At 43.2% G+C, this 24,763-nt stretch overlaps 1 protein-coding gene across 2 annotated transcripts in view; it reads left to right on the top strand.

The window, feature by feature from the left end:
• The window catches only part of LOC117528991 (potassium/sodium hyperpolarization-activated cyclic nucleotide-gated channel 1), a 243,987-nt gene that overhangs the window by 177,784 nt on the left and 41,440 nt on the right, over window positions 1-24,763 (top strand). For both annotated transcript variants that reach the window (XM_034191674.1, XM_034191675.1), the window contains exon 4: window positions 16,331-16,549. In XM_034191674.1, the coding sequence (XP_034047565.1) occupies window positions 16,331-16,549 (219 nt within the window). The remainder of the gene's footprint in view (window positions 1-16,330; window positions 16,550-24,763) is intronic.

Here is a 24,763-nt window from a genome sequence, read left to right as displayed (position 1 = left end):
CGCGGTTGGAGCACCGACCCAGCGTTTGACAGGACCCAGCATAAAATAAGCAGAGCACGGTTCAAAAGGTAACAGAATTTAATAAACATAATAGTGAGTGGAGTGATAAACAACCCAAAAAGTCCGGTCTGGAGAGGTGGAAACACGGCGCGCTCTCAGCAGCGCAAACGGTCCGGAGCCACAGCAGTTCGGACCCAGGGACCCCGCCGACACCCCCCAGGCGGCCGCAACAAACCGAGTCTGCGAAGGAAGAAATCATGAGGTGAGTCCAACACTCTCCACCCAGAGAGACACAGCTCAAAGATGCACACAATCAGCAAACACTTCCTGGCTTTACTATAACTCAGCTTCTCACCCTGCAGGCACGGAACAACTCAGTTCAAATCTCCACTGCAGCAGAAGCTGATTAGGCGATTAGCATAACGTAACAGCTCAATATAACAAGGTATGAGGGACACCAAATCCACTGTCATTACTTCATGAAAGTCACCAAAACTAAATTACCTCAGGAAGTGTGCTGAAGAGCGTGAGACCTCACCCAATCCTCCTTCACAGACTGTGGCGTCAAACCTGGAGTGGTCTCTGCGTCCGTAATGGTGAGATTGTTCTCCTGACGTCGATCTCACACGTCTGCTCACAAGGTCGAGTCTCTGGCAATCACACGCCGTGATGAAGCGTCACAGAACATGTTCTGGCATGTCCACAATTTCCTGGATAGTCACTCGACTGAAAAACCACCGACAGCTGTCTGAACGCCATCTCAAAGCCATCCTGTGAGACCAAAACAGAGGTGGTTTTGTGTCGGTCCAGCAGCGAATCCATCATGACGCGCGAAGCGTCCTCTCGGCTTTCCACGACAAAATCTCTTGTTAAAAAGTGAAATCTGCAGGAAAATGGGTGATGTCCAGCTCTTGTGATAACCAGAGAAAGTGCACACGATGGTCACGGATCCACAGAGCGATCCGTTTAGAAATGAAATGGTCGTTCAGCCTGTCGATGGCAGCTGGAGCGCGGCGCGCCCCACAGCTGCTGTGGGCCGTCCTTAAAGCGACAGTAACATCCCTTAATGTCTTTGAAGCCCATAAAATTTTCACCAAAAACCACCTGAATTTCTCGAATGGTGTCCACATGGATGTGCCTCACAGTTTCTAAAAAAAATTTGATCAAGCAAAGCAGCAGTGTCTCAGCCATTTCCCTGACAATGAAAATCCGCCGAGGGGGTGGACCACTCCTCACTCAAAGCCTGGCCACAGGCGAATGACGCAACCGACAGGCGTGAAAAAAATCACGCATGCGCATGAAGGTTCAAGGTTGGCTCGCGCAAGCACACGTGATTCAAATCCATATGTTTTTTTTTTAAATAAGTTTGGATACTTTTCTAATAGACCTCGTATGTATATTTGTACACCATTTTCACTCTATAGCCTGGTAACTTATATACAGTATCATTATGTATCCAAACACTCTTCTTTTTATTTTTATAATTATGTCTGTACTTGTTCTGTATTTTGACTTTTTTTTTATGTATATTTGTATTTAGGTGCACTGTGCATTTAACTGGCACCTTTGGGTGCTAGCCCCACCCTTTAAAAGATGGCTATTTGGAGCTCAGTCTTCATTTGCCTGATGAAGGCCACAGTGTCGAAACGTTGGTGATACAGTCCCGAATAAATTTTTACTACAGCAAGTAAGACGGTGTGTGGGACCTTTTTATCTTATTTAGGTATTAATGAGACAAATTTAACTCCTTAGGAAGTTAGCTTTGAGTTAGCAAAAGTTAGCGTGCAAGCTAACATCTGCAGAATGACTTGTAAATGACTCCAGAGGTGTCAGTGGGTTATAAAACCAGCGTTTTTAGTTTTAAGTGTTTGTTTCTTGCTAACCTTTACATAATAAACCAGAAACGAAGCTGTTAGCAAGTACCTACGCCAGGAAGTGACGTCACCATGCTAACCTCAGTGAAATGTCTTGTAAATAAGTTCAGAGGTGTTATAACGTTCCAAAAACAGCGCTTTCAGTTTTATAAGTGTTTATTTATTGCTAGCTTTTACATAATATATGAGAAATATGTATATAATTCGGCTTGGGACTCTGATGAGGGTGGTTACATCACCTCCACTCTCCTTTATCTCTGTTCTCTGCTTTGACCTTCAAGTCCCTACTTCACCAGACTGTGAATTCCTCAAATTATATTGGATTCTGGATCTATTGGACTACTGTTGGATTAACCATGGAATTGATCAGCTGGTCTCTGAACGCTATTGACACCATTTTTTCTATAAGAAGGTCAGGACCGGGGGATCCTACCTGCCCAGATGGAACGTATCCTGGGGGCTATGTTCTCGACTCCTGGAGTTCCTGGCATGTGGCATGCTTGGCGCCTTTCTCCGTTGAGGACATTGAGGATTTATTCATTATTAGTCTTATGGTAGCAGGGCTGGTACTTTTTGGCTTATGTGCTGCCCTGATCTACCGGAAAATTGGCAAGACAGCGGCATCAAGAACCACGGCCCCTCGCTTGTCCGTCATCTCATACACACAACTCAAGGCGGTTTGCATATCATGAATGCGGATGAAGACGGATGGACGAAAAGCCTTCACAGTACCCGATGTCCAAATTTGATGGCCTTCGGTAATAACTACCGGCTAATTCTGGCACAATTACATGCCATATGTTTATTAAAATGTGCAGTTCCTGTTGAAATGAACTAAACTAATTGAAATTAAATTGAAGGTTTTCACAAGTGTTGGTGAATTATTTGGCTATCAATAACCTGAAGAAATACAACAGAAGTACCGTATTTTCTGGAGTATAAGTCACACCTGTCAAAAAATGCCTCTTGAAGAGGAAAAAAAAACATATATGTCGCATTGGAGTATTGTATAAATCACATGTTTTTCTGTGTAATGAGCTTTTTAATTTGGGATTTTTATGCATTGTTGTGGTGTATTTTTTTTATTACTGGCATTTATGCTTTTATTATAGGAGTTTATTTTGTTTCATGTTTTGATTCCCTGGAAAGTTCTATATAAACAATCTGTATAATGACTATTATTAATAATAACAAACTTGTGAATTTTCTTTATATAAGTCACACCAGTGTATAAGTAGCAGGGCCTCCCAAACTAGTATAAAAAATGTTACATATACTCCGGAAAATCCAGTAGTAATTCCAATATAGACTTCAAGGCCCATTTGTGCTCATGCTTATCCCCTGATACAGTAGCATAAATTGGATGAGAGTCTCTGAACCCCTTGGAGGGGATGCCAGTCCATCACAGGTTGCTTCACCAGCTGAAGCCGGTCTCCATTTACAGCTGGGTGGATTGGAACAAGATGAATGGATGGAACAGATGAGGTACAGAGAGGTAGCATGACTGGGATCTAAACCCAAGTCTACATAGTGGTAGTGCAACTGATATTCAATAGATGTGCCTGCTCTACACAATAGCTTGGGTTCAATGAAATAGATTATTTGGATGCATTATTTATCACTCAAACTCTTTTATCCATAGCTTGATAATAAGAAGATGTCATTGCTGCTCTCAGGAATAATCAGTTTGGAAATGGAGAAATATTTCCACCACAAATCTCAAAATGCAAAGCAGTAAGCCAAATATTGCACTCAACAGTGGTGCTGAATGTGAAGAGCTCCCTTTCGCCTGACATTTGGTACCAGAATGTGACACATTTAGTGAGATATGAAAATCTGGTTTGCTGTTGATTTGGTTTTGATTGGCACATGCTCTCTCACTGTACGAGGTCTATTAGAAAAGTATCCGACCTTATTATTTTTTTCAATAACCATATGGATTTGAATCACGTGTGATTGCGTCAGACAAGCTTGAACCCTCGTGCGCATGCGTGAGTTTTTCCACGCTTGTCGGTTGCGTCATTCGCCTGTGAGCAGGCTTTGAGTGAGGAGTGACGCGCCCCACAGCCGCTGGGGGCCGTCCTTAAAGCGACAGTAACACTCCTTATTCTCTACCAAGCCCGTAACATTTTCACCGAAAGCCAGATAAATTTTTGTAATGGTTTCCAGCTGCCAGTCTCTTAACAGTTTCTGAAAAAAATTCTGATGGAAAAAAAGCCCAAATCATTCCGCCATTTCCTGACAATGAAAATCCGACGAGGGGGCTGGACCACTCCTCACTCAAAGCCTGCTCACAGGCGAATGACGCAACCGACAGGCGTGGAAATACTCACGCATGCGCACGAGGGTTCAAGCTTGTCTGACGCAATCACACGTGATTCAAATCCATATGGTTTTTGAAAAAAATAAGGTTGGATACTTTTCTAATAGACCTCGTATGAGGTAGTTATTTCACATGTGGAGAGGGTTGTCACAGTAGTGATTTAGTAGCTCACTGTCATTTTTCTTCTTTACTGTATGCTTGTCATTTTGTCAGTTGAGGCTATATTTGATAAAATACCAAAGAGTAGATTCTTTCAAAATATTGCAGAAAAATATTCCTCTTCCAAAAGAGGGGGCATTTAAGATGTTTGCTTCACCAAAAGATCTGAGGATCAACATGCTTCCTGCCTTCCTGTATGGTTGTGAGACTTGGACACACAACAGTGACCTAAGGAGATGGCTAGATGTCTGTGGTATTAGGTCTCTTTGAATTCCTTTTCAATTTATTTTCATTCATATAGTGCCAAATCACAACAAAGTTGCCTCAAGGCGCTTCACACAACTAAGGTCTAACCTTACCAACCCCCAGAGCAAGCACACAGGCGACAGTGGTAAGGAAAAACTCCCTCTGATAATTTGAGGAAGAAACCTCAAGCAGACCAGACTCAGAGGGGTGACCCTCTGCTTGGGCCATGCTACCGACACATTTGACACAATTTCAATTTATTTTCATTTATATAGCGCCAAATCACAACAGAGTTGCCTCAAGGCGCTTCACACAAGTAAGGTCTAACCTTACTAACCCCCAGAGCAACAGTGGTATGGAAAAACTCCCTCTGAGGAAGAAACCTCAAGCAGACCAGACTCAAGGGGGTGACCCGCTGCTTGGGCCTTGCTACAGACATAAATTACAGAACAATTCACAAAATGAATATACAGGAAATGCTGTTGGTGCACAGGACAGGAGGATTGCTCGCACAAATACACCTCCCATCTCTGGATGGAGCTGCACCTTAAACAGAGAGAAAAAACAGAATCAGGCATCGGAAAGATAACAAATACAGTATAATTTGTCAGCATTAAGCAACAAGAAAAGGTTTCTTTGGGCAATCCTTGGGTGCCACTGGAATGACTTTCTGTCAGATGTATGCTTACTCAAAGAGACAAAGATGAGTGTTACTTGCATAGTGTAGAAATGTCACCTAAAAAATTTTGACCACGTTGTGTCATGCGTTTGTCTGGGGATGATCCAGCACACAGGTGCCCCTGTGGGCACAGATGCACCCCGTTTTTAACCTGGATGCAGCAAATAGATGGCTGCAGATTTCAAAAAGTGGTGATGGGCAGTTCCCTGCCTGGATGGATTCCATCCAGGACTTAAATGGTAATGGTAAATGGATTGCAGTTATATAGCACTTTGCCATCTATGGGTGATTCTTTAACTACAGGCACTATTGGCCTTGTAAATGTCATTTGGCGCTATATACATGTGCTCTGATGTCACTGTTTATCTCCATAGAATCTACCCAAATAATCTTTCATACAAACTGTTTAAAGGGACATTACAGTGTTGTGGTGGAAATTACGGCAATAGTGTGGGACAACTACATTTTGTTTAAAAAAATCATGACCTCAGTTTTGGAGGTATTGACATTCACTCCAGTTACTTTAACACTCAGCTGACAAACGACCCCACGCGTGGAAAAGTCATAAGCATTATATCATCTGCAAAAAAGTGGAGATACAATCCTGATAGCACCACAAGGGATACGCCAATCCTTCATTGTGGTGAGAGAATCTGCCAGTGAAAATGTCAAATATGATCCACAGTAAGGTGAAGCCCAACATCCACAAACCTTAGGCCAAATCACAAAGGGCCTTCTGATCATTAAATCAGCATGAAAACCTGTGAGATAAAGAGAACAGCACATATAATATGATTTACTCAAGCAATTTCCAGCCCAGTTCACTTTTGCACTGATGCATTCAACAGCTGCTGTAGCTCCTTTGCACTTGCAGGAAAATAGCTTTTAATTATGTAACTGAAAAATCCAAATGATACAGTATTTCTGATGGATAGAAAGAGTTTGCTGTGTTTTAGAGTGTTACATAATTGAGTGATTAAAACCAGTGATGAATGCTGTTGAATGATGTTTTGTTCATTCACAGTAGCATATTAAGGCAAAAATGTCTTGGAATATTTAATAGCTTGTTGGTTTGTTAGCAGATCAAATAAATATGGTTTCAACGGTGGAACTGGAATAGAAATCATTATATTTTAGGTGTTCAACTGCTTACTTCGATTATGGGTCACGGGGGCTGGAGCCTATCCCAGCAGTCATAGGGCGCGAGGCGGGGTACACCCTGGACAGGACTCCAGTCTGTCGCATGGCCAAATATAGACAAACAAACACATTCACATGCAAACCTATGGACAATTTGAAGTGTCCAGTCCACCTAACCTGCATGTCGTTGGATGTGGGAGCAGGACGGAGCACCCGGAGGAAACCCACGCAAACACGGGGAGAACATGTAAACTCCACACAGAATAGGTCAGCCACCATGCTGCCCCCAGTGCTATACTGTCCAACAAAATAATATCCAAAAGTATTTTATAGAAAATGCAAAAATGAATTTACACAGGAAGGTGGCATGAAATATATGACTTCAAAACACAAGGACGTGAGTGAATCATTGACTGCTTCCATGTCACATAGCCATTTTGTGCGAGGGGACTGTTGGGCGTAGGAATTCATGACTAATGACTTGACATGCGGCTAAATTGTTAAACATGCACATACTCATTTGAATGGCTTGCTCAACTTGAATAAATTAGATTTGAAGATGTTGACTGGTATGTTCTTGCTAAAGCATGGGAGAAGATCAGCTTTATCGCATATGATGGCAAAGTTAAGGAATTCCACTTCATGTTCGATACATAATGGCATTGATGTCGAAAGAGGAACATACTATAAGGTCTCACATTGACAGTGCATGTCAGAGCACAAACAAGCATGAAGTCAAAGGAATTATCTGTAGACCTCCGAGACAGGATTGTCTCGAAGCACAAATCTGAAAAAGGGTGCAGAAACAATTCTGCTGCTTTGAAGGTCCCAGTGAGCACAGTGGCCTCCATCATCTGTAAATGGAAGACGTTTGTATCTCCAGGACTCTTCCTAGAGCTGGCCACCTGTCTACACTGAGAAATTGGGGAGCAGGGCCTTAGTCAGGGAGGTGACCAGGATTGTCTCAAGGCACAAACCTGGGGAAGGGTACAGAAACATTTCTGCTGCTTTGAAGAAGCACAGAGCACAGTAGCCTGTCATCTGTGGCCTTAGTCATCTGTAAATGGAAGTTTGAATCCACCAAGACTCTTCCTGTAGCTGGCGCCCGTCTAAACTGAATGATCGGGGGAGAAGGGCCTTAGTCAGGGAGGTGACCAAGAACCCAGTGGTAACTCTGTCAGAGCTCCAGCATTCCTCTGTGGAGAGAGGAGAACCTTCCAGAAGGACAACCAATCTCTGCAGCAATCCATCAATCAGGCCTGTGTGGTAGAGTGGCCAGATGGAAGCCACTCCTTAGTAAAAGGCACATGGCAGCCCACCTGGAGTTTGCCAAAAGGCACCTGAAGGACTCTCAGTCTGTGAGAAACAAAATCCTCTGGTCTGATGAGACAAAGATTGAACTCTTTGGTGCGAATGCCAGGCATCATGTTTGGAGGAAACCAGGCACCATCCCTACAGTGAAGCATGGTGGGGCAGCATCATGTTGTGGGATGTTCTTCAGTGGCAGGAACTGGGAGACTAGTCAGGATTGAGGGAAAGATGAATGCAGCAATGTACAGAGGCATCCTGGATGAAAACCTGCTCCAGAGCGCTCTTGACCTCAGAGTGGGCGACGGTTCAACTTTCAGCAGGACATCAGACAGCCAAGATATCAAAGGAGTGTCTTCAGGACAACTGTGAGAATGTCCTTGAGTGGCCCAGCCAGAGCCCAGACCTGAATCTGATTGAACATCTCTGGAGAGATCTGAAAATGGCTGTGCCCCGACACTCCCCATCCAACCTGATGGAGCTTGAGAGGTGCTGCAAAGAGGAATGGGCAAACTGCCCAATGATAGGTGCACCAAGCTTGTGGCATCATATTCAAGAAGACTTGAGGCTGTAATTGCTGCCAAATGTGCATCAACAAAGTATTGAGAAAAGGGTGTGAATACTTATGTACTCATGATTTCTTAGTTTTTTTATTTTTAATAAATTTGCAAAAATTTCAAAACAAAAACTTTTTTTATGTTGTCATTATGGGGTGTTGTGAGTAGAATGACGAGGGATAAATGAATTTACTTCATTTTGGAATAAGGTTGTAATATAACAAAATGTGGAAAAAGTGAAGCACTGTGAATACCAACTTTTTAACTTGTGCGAGTCCTGACAAAGCTTATAAAAGTATAATAAGTCAGAGTGTGTCTGAAAAATACAGAACTTATTGACAGCCATTTTGATCCATAATCATGATGTAACGTCAGGCACCGACTATTACCTGTCTGAGTCACTCCACCTGTGTCCCCGAATGAAAAGAATAGAATCCATGGTGCCGGGCTTCACTTCTGCAGTCTGTCCCAGTGACACTCAAATAAATAAATAAAAACTGGAGCTGAATGTCAAATGAGCTGAATCATCAGCTCATTTGACATTTTATTTACTAGTGATACGCACTTTAATCACATTTAAAATAAATTTGGAATATCTGAATCATATCCTGTGGTAGCCACATGATTTTTTAAATAAAGATGTACTTTCCTTTTCTGTAAACCAACAGTCCCAATCCTCCAGAAGCCTTGTTTTTTTTTCAACTTCTGTAACTTCTGGATTTGCACTTGTCTTCAAACAGTCTTAAGATCCAGTCTTTCGATGATTTCTTGGACTTGGCCATTTGAGTTGAACTTGTAGAGACATTTCCTTATCTTAGCGGTAACCTTCATGCCTCTGTGTACTTGCCTTGACCCTTGAAATCGACAGACTCCTGGAAGAGCTTACAAAGTCGTGGGGTCCTTGGACAGAGGTGTTCAGTAATGCCGATATCTGTGCAGGAGAATGAGGACCAAGTTTTTAGGGTTCTGGTGCTTCCTGTTTTACTGTATGGTTGCGAGACTTAGATGATAATCAGTGGCCTAAGACAATGACTGGATGTCTTTGGTAGCAGGCCTCTTTGGTACCAGTAGAATGACTTTGTATCAAAAGTGCGGTTACTTAGAGAACAGTAAGATGAGGAGTATCACTTACTCAGCTTACACATTTTAGCCATGTGACGTGTTTCTCTGTTCTTGACCTGACATGTAGGTATCTCAGTGTTGAGAACCCCGGTCACTAGACAAGGCCAATGGGATGCTCATGTTACACCTGGCTGTGGTAGCTAGATAGATTATTTCCAGAGGTGAATGATGGACCAGTTGTCTGCCTGGGTGGTTGCCAGTCGGGACCCAAGGCAGTTCCATGGTTTGGTTGATTAGGTGATGCACAGCGCCAGCATATGGTCCCAGACATCTCTATGGTAGTGAGTACAGAAGCAAAATTCCAAAAACGGTCACTGTCCAAATACTTGTGAACCTTATTGTGCATGGTTTGAGTGGTTGTGCTCTCGCTGTGTATAAATGTGATTCAGTGGAACTGTATTGCACACCACATATGAACACACCTTTCCAGACAATATCGTGAACAGCTGCTGGTTCTTCTCAGAATGCATTTGTTATTGGTGTGAGAACTGTTGGCACTGTTTGGTGAATAAAGCCGCTGCATTTGTTATTTAAGCTGTAAAATGCAATTATCATAAATACTCTCATCAGCCTCTGGAAGAAACAACTAATCAACATGGAGAATGGGTGAAGTCTTTCGCAGCAGATGACGAGCCGTGAATTTATTCCTTTGTTAAATTGCTGTGGAGTCGGGCAGGACGGAGAACGGTGCAAGACAACAGCAATGCCACAGAACTGTTACATGTAGAACTATGTCAAAGCGCAGAAAAGACAATGACAAACTGTATTTTCCGGTTGGCTCGTATTTCTTTCATTAGCTATTTGTTTCAGGTACTGTATGACAGGTATTCCAGCGTCAGCACTTCCTGCTGACACTGTTGGAGGAGTCAGCACATTGTCTGTGTCTACAAGGCTGCACTTGTCTCCAGATTGGTACTTACTGGGTTTCACAGATGTAATCTTACTCTGTCTGTTCCGTTCCTCATTTCTACTTCAGATTGTTTAAGGGCATGTCTGGGCTTGTGGAAGGAAATACTGTTATCTGGAGGTGGGCGATACCGGGAATTTTGGTACTGATCCGATACCAAGTAAATACAGGCCCAGTATCGCCGATATCGATACCAATACTTTTTCACATTTAAGCTTCATAGATCCAAAGGATCCAAAAGACCCACGATAGAATTTCGCCAAACATTGTACGTGACAACAAAATATCATAATCAGTATTTTGTTTAAAAAATATCACTCAACACACTTAAAACAAAAGCTCCTGAGTAGAGGGCTGACAAACCACAATACAAGGGTGCGCTGCTCCGTGTTGTGTGACAGCGCAGCGCTGCTCTTACAGGCAGAGAGCAGACTTTGATGAATCTGCGTGCGCAGCAGTCAGTGTGTGCGGGAGAGAAAAAAAGCTTGAGTATTGATCTTTTTACATGAGGATTGTGTTGGGAAGGTGTCGTAGCACGGACCCACAACAGGGGGCGCAAATGAACGGACAATGAATAAGCCAAAAAGTAACAATTTAATGTTGTGATAATACACAACTAAATACACAGAAATTTGCAAAGTCAATTGACACCAGGTGCCGTGTGGGCAGGCTCGAAGATAGAAGACCCCCGACGAGAGAGAAGCCGCGTCCCACACGGCTTCCACCACCAACGGTCTGAAGAACACGGAGCCGCCAAGTCCCGAGTCCCCAGGTGGCCTCTGTCTTCGGCTGTCGACCCTGGTACTGCTGGCAGAAAGCAGAGATAAGATGAATGAGTGTGAGTCCGCACACTCAGTAATCCACAGTCTGTACACAGATAGGAGGGAGCACCTCCACCTCCAATCACACACTCGTGCAGCTCCTGGTTAACCACTTATCTGGTTTGGAGTGCGAGGCGAAGCCGTCGCTGTCACACCAAACGCCAATCCCACGGACAAGGAAAACCACCAGGAAAACGGCTGCAACAGAAGTTCAGATTATTACACAACGTATGTGTCAGCAGAGAAATTACCCTCTTCAGTAGTTGTGATTTCTCGGCGAGGAGGTGGAGTTGCAGTCTGGCCTTTATGGTGATGATGATGATGATGAACGAGTGACAGCTGGTGCAGAGGATGAATGACAGCTGTCACTTCTTCTGGGTCTGGCGCCCTCTAGTGCTTGGAGCCCGCACTCCAAGCAGGGCGCCCTCTGGTGGTGGTGGGCCAGCAGTACCCTCCTCTTCAGCGGCCCACATAACAGATTGTTCAATATCAATACCAGCATTGGTATCGATATTATTGATACCAGGATCAATCTGCCCACCTCTACTGTTATCATCATGTGCATGATCAGAACATAGACTATATCACACCTTTGCAATGCCTGACTCCGCCTAACTCCTGGCTAACCCGTAACGGGGTGAAGAGTGGGAGACTGGTGTGACTTGAGCAGGACGAATGAAGCCTGATTCCGTTCACGTAACGTTAAGTTACGTGAACAGCTAATAGGCTAAGCTAGTTTGGATTGCGTGTTTGATCAACAAATATTTTTGTGGACTGGGTGGTTGTTCTTACAATGGGAGGGTAGGGTGCGGGTTTTAAAATTATGACCATCACAAATGGTGTAACTGTGGTACTATCAATGTAGCTAACACCACCAAGCTATCAGTACCTGCTAACTGGTGCTAATGGTGCAAACATAAAATAATGCTAAAATTTCACTCCAAGGAAATACTGAAGCACAGACGTCTTTGATGGTCTATTCATAAAATTAACCACACAGCAGCCCACATTATCTCAGATACTGCTAAGTGACCATGGCCCTAATTATTCATATCTTTAGAGCTTAAACAGATGAGTTGTATAACAATTCTGCATTCATACGGGAAAAGTAGTTAGTTGTACAACAGGTTTATTTTTGCTGTAAGGTTTGATATTTTGCATGGGGTTCTGTGGGGATTGACTTGCTTTTGGAGTTTGCCTCAAATGGCCATTTAGTGAACTGCATGCCTTGGCATTTCCACATTAGCTTCATTTTTCACCAGCAGAAGTTGTCGCTTCAATGGGCATCAGGAGCAGGTGTGTTTGAAGCAGAATGTAGTGATGGCCAAATGAGGTTTCCTGATTCGTTTTTCTGAGACCACTGGATGGTAATCTCTTTTAAAGGTGATAGAGAGAGGTTGAATGGGGCATTAATCCTTGTTCTGTGATGTGATATGTAGCCCAAAAAAAATTGGTTGCGTCTGTAATGGCTCAGAACCTTCCTAAAAGGCTCTCTGAAACAGCTATGTTACTATGCTGGGTTTAGAATGCCTCGTTTGCTTTTACGGCGTCGTTTCGGAGCTTATTTGGCAACCTCATTATGAAATGCACGTAGGTGTTGGCGCTGATCGGTTGCTGTTGTTTGATTGGCTGCCCTTGCTCTCACTGAAAATGCTGCTAAGAGGATTAGGAAAGTCTCCGGTTCAACTCAGAACAGAATGAAAATGATCGCTGATTCGCTCATTTCGCTGTCAATCAAAAATGGATTCAGCCTCAGACAGATCATCCAATCATCATGCAGAAGCTGGGCGTCCGGGCCAGCCGAGGCCAGCCCACTGCCCCATAGACCCCCAGACACACAGAGCCTCCGATGGGCGGGACAAAGCCCAGCATTTATCCAATGACTCGTCTCGTTTTGCTGCACTTGTGTCGCTATTGAAGTCTGGACGACGGTTTAAAGCACTGTGAAGCTGCGGGTTTGAGTGAGAGCAAATCCGTGTCGTTACCAGTGATAAGAAGCTGATTCTGAACAAAAGTTGAGCGCGTTGTAGCGAAAACGAGACGACAGTAATCTTCACTAACTTATTTAACAGATCACGTTTCAACATTGCTGTTGAGTGATAAATCTTGTTCCTCGCCCACCAACATGAAGTCAGCCAGAGGCTGACTGTGACAAAGTCCAGTCACAAAATAATAATGATAATAAAAAAAGTGATCCGAAATAAATTTAAAAACAAAATTTAAAACAAAAGAAAATGTGATACTTACAGGCTGTACTGATTGCTGGGGTTGATTTTGTCGCAGAGTCGGAACTGACCCTCTACTGCAGGGGTGGGCATCGAGGGCCGAGACACTGCAGGTTTTCCATGCAACCATTCACCTCAGCAGGTGGGTTGCTGATGAGCTTCTCCTCTGAACATAAACACCTGGTTGTCAATGAAATCACCTGCTAAGACACCTGATCATTAATGAAATCACCTGCTGAGGTGACTGGTTGCATGGAAAACCTGCAGTGTCTCGGCCCTTTATGGCACATGATTGCCCACCCCTGCTCTACTGAGTATTAAATGCCGACTGAAACCAGCTCGAAATTGTGCAAGGTTTGTGAAACAGTCCTCCGTGAAATGCGCAGAGCAAAGAAATAGTCGGTTGTATGTACTGGGGATGCGGTTAAAAATGAATAAAAGCCATTGATCGCGTACATTGCTTTCCGTGGGAAGAATATGTAAAGATCGTAGTCCGCTATGACAGCCTGGGAAGGCACACCTGTAGCTCGCCATTGCTCCTCTTCCAGTGGTAGGAATGGGTGGGCACAACCTTATGAATAATTAATTTCGAAGGGGTATGTGTGAAAGGGGGTGGGTGTGTGGGTGTGTGTGTGTGTGTGTGTGGGGGGGGGGGGGGGGGCTGCTGGTGAAAAAGTGACGTAACTTTTCTCTCAAAATGGATTGCCCTGTTTTCTGGCGGCAATTCAAAAAAGGAGAAATACTTGAAACAGAGGTTCTGAAACTTGCTGGCACTTCGTGTGTATTCCCCACAGCGGGGAGACTCTGAACTAACACCAAAAACATGAAAAAGATGATTTTGATTCTCTATCCCCTTTAAAAAAAAGTTTAAAGTACACTGAATGTGAATTTGCTTTTAACTTTGAAAATATCCAATGTATCCCGGAAGTAGAAGTGGAAAATCCGGGCTTCAGAAAGTAAAAAGTCTACCTGTACACCTAAAACAGGTGATTTCACTGATTAGCTCATCTACCTGTCTGAAGATGTGGATTAATTAGCATCAGCTGGTTTAGTGGGTGGATGGAACAAATGTGGGGCAGGAATTTTACTCACTGAAGCTGAACATCATCATATTAGAATTTGAGCAGCATCTGTCTGTTTGTTCACCTACTCCTCATGGGTCCTTTGGCCAGTTCCATCAAATGTAACATGTATATCAGTGGTGTCTAAAGTATTCCACAAAGGGCCAAGAGGGTGCAGGTTTGCTTTGCAACCACTGACTCCAGCAGGTGATTTCACTGCTTAACATCACTTTGAGCAGGTGGGATGAGTTCCTCAGTAAAATCACCTGCTGGAATCAGTGTTCTCCAAAGAAAACCTGCACCCTCTCGACCATTTCTGGAATACTTTTGACGCCACGGGTGTAGATCATAGGGATCAGACTGGTTCCAGAAAGGGACCAGAGGATGCAGGATTTCTTTGCAGCCACCTGCTCCACCAGGTGATTTAATTGATTATCTCGTCTGCTCAAAGTGATGTTAATTAGTGAAATCACCGTTTGGGGCGGATGGTTGCAAAGAAAACCTGCACCCTTTTGCCCATTTCTGTAATCAGTTTGACACCTCTGGTGTGGATGAAGGTTGGCACCCTATATACAGTAGTGTTCAGAATAATAGTAGTGCTATGTGACTAAAAGATTAATCCAGGTTTTGAGTATATTTCTTATTGTTACATGGGAAACAAGGTACCAGTAGATTCAATAGATTCTCACAAATCCAACAAGACCAAGCATTCATGATATGCACACTCTTAAGGCTATGAAACTGGGCTATTAGTAAAAGAAAGTAGAAAAGGGGGTGTTGTGTTGTTCCAAGGAATTAGATTTTCAACCTGATTTAGAACAAATGTGGCACACACTTGCATTGATTCTAGCAATGCCCTGGCACGGTCACCCAGAAGTCTATCATTTGGATAAAGGTCATTGTCACTGGGGTCAAATGTCAGCTTGCCCTTGCCCTTACTGTCTCTATGACTACAGATACTATTACCGAGTTAGTTTAACAATGCAATTGAACAATGGAGATTTTCCAGAAGTATTCGCTGTCACGAGTGCTCTTCTATGTGCTCTATTTGCAATTTCACTGAAGATATTCTTCCATGTGGTTGGTTACTTGTTGCTTCCTGCATGTCAATGCAGAACGCTTTGCATTTTTCCTGCAGTAAAACGCACCACTCCTCTGCTGCCTGACATAATTATCGGATTCTTTTCACGACCTCATTATTGACAAGTCACCAATAAAAATGGCTTCTAATGAACCCAGCTGTACACATAAATGGATAATTGGGACCTCGTGAACCCAACATGAGATATGACTTGCATGAATACATGCTGCGGATGGTAAAAAAAAAAAAATTGTTACTCACCCAGTGCAAATCAGTTCTGTTCATTCATACTAAAGAGCTGTTCGGCACAGTTGCTCGCGAGTGACTCACGAAATTTTGAAACATGCTGTCACGCTGACACGTTACATGATTGTCAGCACTGAATCTTCTGCTGATGTGTGAGCGTGTTTGTGGGCTGCAGCCGGCTTCCCTCCTCCCGCTCTTTATCTCTCTTCCTCTGCCTGCAACACGCCGAATCCCATTACAACATTTCTCTCACAGCAGTGAAGTGTTTTTCACCCACTGCTAAATCGGATGGGGGGGGGGGGGGGGGGGGGGGTTGAATAAGGCCAGGTAAGGTTGCAGGGAGGAGAACAAAGGAGTGCTGGAAGATGGAGAGAAGGTTCATCAGTCAGTGGGGGTTTGCTGCAGATTCATTGATCCATCAAGGGAAAGTTTTTTTTTCCAGACCTTGCTTTCCCTTAATGACTTCCTTCTCCACTTTCCCGCCCTCTCTCTCTCTCTCTCTCTCTCTCTCTCTCTCTCTCTCTCTCTCTCTCCTCTCTCTCTCTCTCTCTCTCTCTCTCTCTCTCTGTGTGTCCTTCCAGAATGTTTCGTGGGGTAAGCAGTACTCTTACGCCCTCTTCAAAGCCATGAGCCACATGCTGTGCATTGGGTACGGTGCCCGGGCGCCCGTCAGCATGTCCGACCTGTGGATCACCATGCTGAGTATGATTGTAGGCGCCACATGCTACGCCATGTTTGTGGGCCACGCCACTGCCCTAATCCAATCACTGGACTCCTCGCGGAGGCAGTATCAAGAGAAGGTAAGGACGCAGCAGTGACACACATACCAGAGATTAAAGTCGAGATTGAATTTTTTGTTTATTTATTTATTTATTTTTTTTTGTATATCGCATGGCGCGGCCTAGCGAGCTTTGATGACACACCCACAAATCCTCAATTTCAAGATGGAAAATGCAGTTATTCCAATTTTTATTCCAAGGCTTTGGGAAAGCCAAGGCACGCACCCTGAAAAAGCAGCGAGCGAATGAATACATAAATAAATCTCCTCCGGATTAACATGATAATCACAATATTTTAGATATTGGTGTACTTTGATCTCACTTTATTTTACGTACTTATGTAATAACCCAGAGGCCTGTCTTCCACCTGGTAACACTGCAACCTGATGGATATGTCCAGGCTTGCTTTAGGGAATAATCTTATCACATGCATGATTGATATTATACTCTATGAGCCAGTCATCAATTTTGACCTAATCGGTACCATGTAAGGTGATGAAACAACACTTAGAATTCAGCCTCAGTGTATCATGGCTGACACAAAAATGTATGATAGCCATCCCAGGGTGGCAGCTGTAGCCAGGTAGGGGTCAATGAAGAATTACACAGAGATCAGAATGTAAAAAAAAAAGAAGCCCCAATCATGTTAAAAAAAAAACTATACCACATTATTTGTCTGATCATAACAATTCCAAAAAGGTATAGTTTGGACTATCTATGATTGAATGTTCTGGAGTTATGGCGTAAAAACAGCAAAAATGGTGACAGATCGTTTTCAGTTTGTACAGGGGTCAAAAGTTAAAGTTGCTCCATTTTCGTTAAAAATTATCCAAATTATTGGTTGAAATAAAAGGATTAATAAATGAAATAGTTTTGACTGTGTTGAATGTTTGGTCTCCGAAGTAAAGGTCAAACAAGATTGGATTCTATGTGACATATGTTACCATGTAATATGATAACTAAGCATGACATGGTGCAAACTATTCCTTATTAGAACCCTATTAACAAAACAATAATTTGCATAATTTTTTACTGAAATTGGAGCAACTTTAACTTTTGACCCCTGTACAAACTGAGACCGATCTGTCACCGTTCTTGCAGTTTTTACCCCATAACTTCAGAACATTCAGTCATAGATAGTCCAAACTATACTTTTTGGAATCGTTTTGATCAGACAAATAATGTGGTATAGTTTTTAACATGATTGGAGCATTTTTTACATTTTGACTTCCTTGTAATTCTTCATTGACCCCTACCTGGCTATAACTGCCACCCTGAGATGGTTATCATACATTTTTGTGTAGGCCATGATACACTGAGGCTGGATTCTAAGTGTGGTTTTGTCACCTTAAGTGGTACTGAAAATCTGCTTGGCCCATTAGGGTAACATGCAGCTTGAAATGAGCTTGTTTGCCAGCTTCAGGATGTATAAAAGACTTGTTTTAGACCTGCATGTTTTCCAACTGTCTCTGCTGCACCCATTGCTAATTAACTAAATCAGATGTGCTCAGCCAATCAAGACTGAGGAAACATGACACTTGACTACTCGACTGAGGTTGCAGCAGGTGAACACGGAAAACATTCAGGGCAGGTAGTCTCGATGGAAAAAGCTTGGTGACCCCTGTTGTACACCATATAAAACTGGACTCCTGCTTGCTGTGAGACACACCCACTGAGCCAATCTGTGTCTACGGCTTCATTTCGGACGATGATTTTGACATTATTTACATGCAAGAATTTGCATGCCAACCTTGAGTTCACCTTATGAAATACGAGTCACCTTTCTATGTAAATAAATAAAAAAAAATTATAAACTTAATGAAGAGTAGAGTATTGTACACCAGTTAGTTCAGGTCAGGTCTGGATGGATGCGCTGGTACCACATGCAGCTGCCACCAAAAAACCGCCTTGGGTCTTGAAAGGCAAACACCCAGGCAGACAACCGGGCCATCGCCACCTCCTGAAATTAGCCATGAAACTTGGGCATCCACTTGGCCTTCTCCAGTTACTGGGGTCCTCAACACTAAGGCACCTGCATGCTGGACCATGCCAGTAAAAGTGTTTAGAAAGGAATTTAGTCCACCATCTTCATCAAAATATAAATGTAACCCTAAAATTAATCAAGACATCATTTGACAGGCCGCATAATTTGACGGATCTACTATGGATCTGCATGTTGATTTGGACCAAGTTTTATGCTGGTTTCACTTTCTGCTAGAACTCCACCTTACACAGAGAATGACAGAGGTGGGACGAAGTCACCATCAAGTCACTCTCAAGTCATGAATCAGCAAGTCCCAAGTCAAGTCTCAAATCAGCTTGCAAACAATTGGTTTTATTTCTGACTTGACTTGGGACTTGCAGATTGATGACTTGAGAATGACTTGACAGTGACTTCATCCCACCTCTGGAGAATGAACATGCGTAGTCTTGAACCGGGAACCTTCTGTTTTTAAATCAAATGCATGTCTTGGCCAGTATTTAAGTTTCCAAATTCAGTCATCCTATAAGGTTATTATGCAATTATGCATAACCAGAGTTGCTCTCTAAAGTTGTGCTGGGTAGTTCAAGGTTTCGTACATTCACACAGAAAACTGTGCTGCAACAAACATCAGATTAGTGTGGAATCCAGATACAGTCTGGTACTGTAACTACTATGTACCATATTTTCCAGTGTACAAGTCATACTTTTTTTTTACTACTTCGGGAGATCCTGCAACTTATACTCCGATGCAAATTGTATATTGAAAAATCTCATGTGCTGGCTTTGCTAAAAATTGGAGCAGCCACAAGGTAAATAACAACGGTTACTAATACACATGGACAGATGCATGGATGGAGAACAGCTCTTCACCCCACTTCACCACCTTACCGCTGGCGGGGTACCATACCAATGCCAGTGAGCCGGAATTCTGTTTATCGCTTGGGTGATCTTACAGTATTATCTGTTGTTGTGGCCTTTCTTGCAACATAAAATCCTGCCCATTGGAGCTAGACATAAATAAATTAGGCATTCTCTCTGTGGCCCTGTGGACCAACGTGCTCTCACAAATCACAACATCCGGTGTGTTGACTACAACCCCTGGCAAAAATTATGGAATCACCGGCCTCAGAGGATGTTCATTCAGTTGTTTAATTTTGTAGAAAAAAAGCAGATCACAGACATGACACAAAACTAAAGTCATTTCAAATGGCAACTTTCTGGCTTTAAGAAACACTATAAGAAATCAAGAAAAAAGATTGTGGCAGTCAGTAACGGTTACTTTTTTAGACCAAGCAGAGGAAAAAAATATGGAATCACTCAATTCTGAGGAAAAAAATTATGGAATCACCCTGTAAATTTTCATCCCCCAAATTAACACCTGCATCAAATCAGATCTGCTTATTGACATTGACCCTATGCCATGACATTGACCCTATGTGTCTTTTTGCAAGGAATGTTTTTGCAGTTTTTGCTCTATGGCAAGATGCATTATCATCTTGAAAAATGATTTCATCATCCCCAAACATCCTTTCAATTGATGGGATAAGAAAAGTGTCCAAAATATCAACATAAACTTGTGCATTTATTGATGATGTAATGACAGCCATCTCCCCAGTGCCTTTACCTGACATGCAGCCCCATATCATCAATGACTGTGGAAATTTACATGTTCTCTTCAGGCAGTCATCTTTATAAATCTCATTGGAAAGGCACCAAACAAAAGTTCCAGCATCATCACCTTGCCCAATGCAGATTCGAGATTCATCACTGAATATGACTTTCATCCAGTCATCCACAGTCCACAATTGCTTTTCCTTAGCCCATTGTAACCTTGTTTTTTTCTGTTTAGGTGTTAATGATGGCTTTCGTTTAGCTTTTCTGTATGTAAATCCCATTTCCTTTAGGCGGTTTCTTACAGTTCGGTCACAGACGTTGACTCCAGTTTCCTCCCATTCGTTCCTCATTTGTTTTGTTGTACATTTTTCGATTTTTGAGACATATTGCTTTAAGTTTTCTGTCTTGACGCTTTGTCTTCCTTGGTCTACCAGTATGTTTGCCTTTAACAACCTTCCCAGAGCCCAGAGTTTAGACACAGCTGACTGAACAACCAACATCTTTTGCAACATTGCGTGATGATTTACTCTCTTTTAAGAGTTTGATAATCCTCTCCTTTGTTTCAATTGACATCTCTCGTGTTGGAGCCATGATTCATGTCAGTCCACTTGGTGCAACAGCTCTCCAAGGTGTGTTCACTCCTTTTTAGATGCAGACTAACGAGCAGATCTGATATGATGCAGGTGTTAGTTTTGGGGATGAAAATTTACAGGGTGATTCCATAATTTTTTCCTCAGAATTGAGTGATTCCATATTTTTTTCCTCTGCTTGGTCTAAAAAAGTAACCGTTACTGACTGCCACAATCTTTTTTTCTTGATTTCTTATAGTGTTTCTTAAAGCCAGAAAGTTGCCATTTGAAATGACTTTAGTTTTGTGTCATGTCTGTGATCTGCTTTTTTCTACAAAATTAAACAACTGAATGAACATCCTCCGAGGCCGGTGAGTCCATAATTTTTGCCAGGGGTTGTAGCAAAGAGGATTTTCTCTGCCGGGCAGCTCACTTCAGGCCAACGGGCTGAAAAGGTCCATGGCATAACCAGCCACCTCGCTGTCTGTATGCTGCCAGTGAACACATTTTATTCTCCTTCCTCATTTCAATTTTTTTTTTTTTTTTTTTTGCACCAAGGGTTATTATCAAGCATTTCAGCCGAGCCACCATCTGTGATCCTGCTGGTGGGCCAAGTCAATACCCAGAACACATGGACATGGCTGATGTGCTTTGTGTTTGTATGCAAGAGCCTGAGTTGAACTCCCAAACTTTTTTCTTGTGCTTATGCGGCGCAGTTTTATGTAAATACCACTGTGGATTACTTTTATCTACAGTATGAGATGATCCACTTCAGAGCACTGCTATGATTAAAATAAGATGCTGACCTTTACGTTATGCAGAGCAGATATCCCAGTGTGATAGGAGTTGGTCTACCAATATGGAGACATCTTCATGTTGGAGTCAACCTCCGTTGGTCTAGCCTACTGTGTAGTAGGCAAAAAGCAGTACAGAATACTCAGTAGCCATTTAGTTGTAGTCACGCAGTACCCTCTACTACCTCCATACTGCACAAATGGAGTATCTTTGCTAGCCCATGAAGGAGCTGGAGCCTACACAAAAGTGGCAGTGGTGACAAGGGGTCATGGAATTGTACAAATATATAGGAAGCATTTAGAAAAGGCTCCCATTGCAAAGTAACAGTTTTAACAGCATACGAGGTCTGTTAGAAAAGTATCCGACCTTTTTATTTTTTTCAAAACCCTGATGGATTTGAATCACGTGTGCTTGCATGAGCCAACCTTGAACCTTCGTGCGCATGCGTGATTTTTTTCACACCTGTCGGTTGCGTCATTTGCTTGTAAGCAGCCTTTGTGTGAGGATGGGTGTCATCTCTCGTCGGATTTTCTTTGCAAGGAAATGGCGGAACAACTGGAGCAGCGCGACTGCATCAAATTTTGTCAGAAACTGGGTGACAGCCAGGTGGAAATTCATCGGCACGAAGCTGATGGCGGGACAAAAGCACCTCCGTGATGAAGCCTCACAGGACATGCCCTGACATGCCCAGCTCTTGCACCATTCGGAAGATTCAGATGGCTTTCGGTGGCTTTTTAGTCGTGTGACTATCCAAGAAATTGTGGACATGCCACAACATGTCCTGTGAGACTTCAACATGGTGGCGCTTTTGTTCCGCCATCAGCTTCGTGCCGACGAATTTCGCTGCAACTCTTTTCATGGCCAAATCTTCTGTCACAGTGGAATGTGCCGAAAAAGTGCTGATGTCCACCTCTTCCGCAATTTCTCGGATAGTCACATGACGGTCCCACATCACCACAGCGTTCACTTTGGAAATGATCTGGTCATTTCAGTATGTTGATGGCCGCCCGGAGCGTGGCTCGCTCTCCACCGTTGTGCAGCCGTCTTTATACCGGTTGTACCGCTCCTTAATCTGTGTGATGCCCAGAGGATCGTCACCGAAAGCCGTCTGAATAATCCGAATGGTTTCCACCTGACTGTCGCCCAGTTTCTGGTTGGCTTGTGCAAGCACACATGATTCAAATCCATCAGGTTTTTGAAAAAAATAAAAAGGTCGGATACTTTTCTAACAGACCTTGTATGTGGGTACGCACCTATGCATCATCTGTAAACATTCAGGTCAAATTAAAGAGAAGACGGCGGCAGCGTGTGTCCAAATTGTGCCCCTACTACTAACTCACATACTGTAGTTCTTGTACAGTAATGGTTGGGTAGTAGGACCCTAAAGGCCTCATCACACTTAGTACGAATGAGCACGACCCAAATCAGGTGGAATGTGAAAAAAAAAAGAAACAAAATTCATGCCACATCTGTGTTATGGTATAAAACCCCAGGAACTGAATTGGACCTCAAAATACAGTGTAGCCGAGACACAAAAGGTAAATGAGGTACCAAACAGAGACTCCAAAATTTCAGCACCAAAAACAAGTGTCTTCAAAGACAAAAACTAAAAACATCCAAGTGAGTGACCAAAAACAAAATTAGACAGAGTGCAAAAAGTCCATTACATAAAACTACTGTCCAAAAGAGACAGCAAGGACACTTACAAACCGTTGGAGATGAGGTGACTGACAAACGTGTCAAAGCAAAACTGAGCTTCACAGAAACAAACAGCCCACAAAGACAGAGCAAACAAATGTGATTAAATACATTTGGGTTAATTGAACTCAGGTGTGATTAATCAGGAAGAACCAAAGCATGTGAGGAACAGAGGAAACACAGAAAATAAACCCAGGCTCACAGTAGTCTCAAAAGACAAGAAAACAACTGAACACTATAGAAAATAAACCCAGGTCATGAATAAATTAAGAATAAAGTGCCATTCCTGTAAGAGCACACGAGGAAACATTATAGGCAGAAAACATCTGAAGAAAACACTACTTCAAATAATTCAGATATGAAAACAACAAGAAATACCAAGAACGTGAGGAAATAAGAACAGAAGAAAACATAAGTATGCGAGGAGGTGGGACCCTCGCAGCAGACAAAATGCTGCACTCTGATACCAAGTGTAACCAAGACAACATTCGGGTGCAGCTCTAAACCAGGAGCTATAGGAAAAGGTAAACACTACAACAGCACCATGTACCCCCGCGCACGACGATCTAAACTTATTCAATACACACACACACAGGGTATGGGAGGAAGAAGCACGTCCACGCCAGACAAACGTAAGTTGTGCAAACACACACCCTTTGAAGACCCATGCATGCTCACATGCATTCTTGCACACTCATTCACAACATGCACATTAATACTCCCATAACATGCATATATATATAAAGGTCGTGCAAACACACACACACACACACGCACGCACACACACACACACACACACACACACACACACACACACACACACACACACACACACACACACACACACACACACACACACACACACACACACACACACACACACACACACACAACAGGACCCAAGTGTAATAAGCATGCATATTCTCACACAGGACATGAGGAACAGTACCTAAACCACCCAAAACACAGCGACAACGCAGACCCCAACAATCTGGGAGGGAATAAGAATTCCAGATGACAGCGGTCCGAATACCCAGACTGCGCCCCGCCCCGCCCTGACTGATTTGTGCACATGTTGTGCGCACAAGCTTCAGAACACAGTACAAATGTAGGTGGAAGACTGTAAGAGTACCTGGGCCGCTGCTTGTGGTCCAGTTGCGGTTCGACAGAATATAATCCAGCAGCACTCAAGATGCACTCATGGTGCCTTCAGGCACATTCTGGACATTCGGCCAGGGTTCGACGCGGAAGAAACATGCTGAACGTCCCCCCCGAACTCAATCAGAATGTCATGAACGCCGTTTTCACTTCGACTGCTATTCGATATTTTTCCATTTTGATGGCGCCCAAATGTTTTGAGCATTAGCAAAACATTCGGGGCAGCTGTGCGACTGTGCTCAGAAAGCTGTCCGACGGTCATGAATGCACCTCGGCACTTCGTGAATGTGGGTCGAATTTTCATTCGGCCTCTAGTGTGACGGGGTATAACCGATGTTGGTACGTACAAAGTATTCAGATGCAGGGGTCGACTGTCAGCCATTTTACCCGATGGAAACCGCGGATAAGTACCAGCAC

This window comes from Thalassophryne amazonica, chromosome 17, assembly GCF_902500255.1.
Source record: "Thalassophryne amazonica chromosome 17, fThaAma1.1, whole genome shotgun sequence".
Classification (NCBI taxonomy): Eukaryota; Metazoa; Chordata; class Actinopteri; order Batrachoidiformes; family Batrachoididae; genus Thalassophryne; species Thalassophryne amazonica.
The sequence above is the reverse complement of the archived record's forward strand: the minus strand, read 5'-3'. Positions and strand labels throughout refer to the sequence as shown.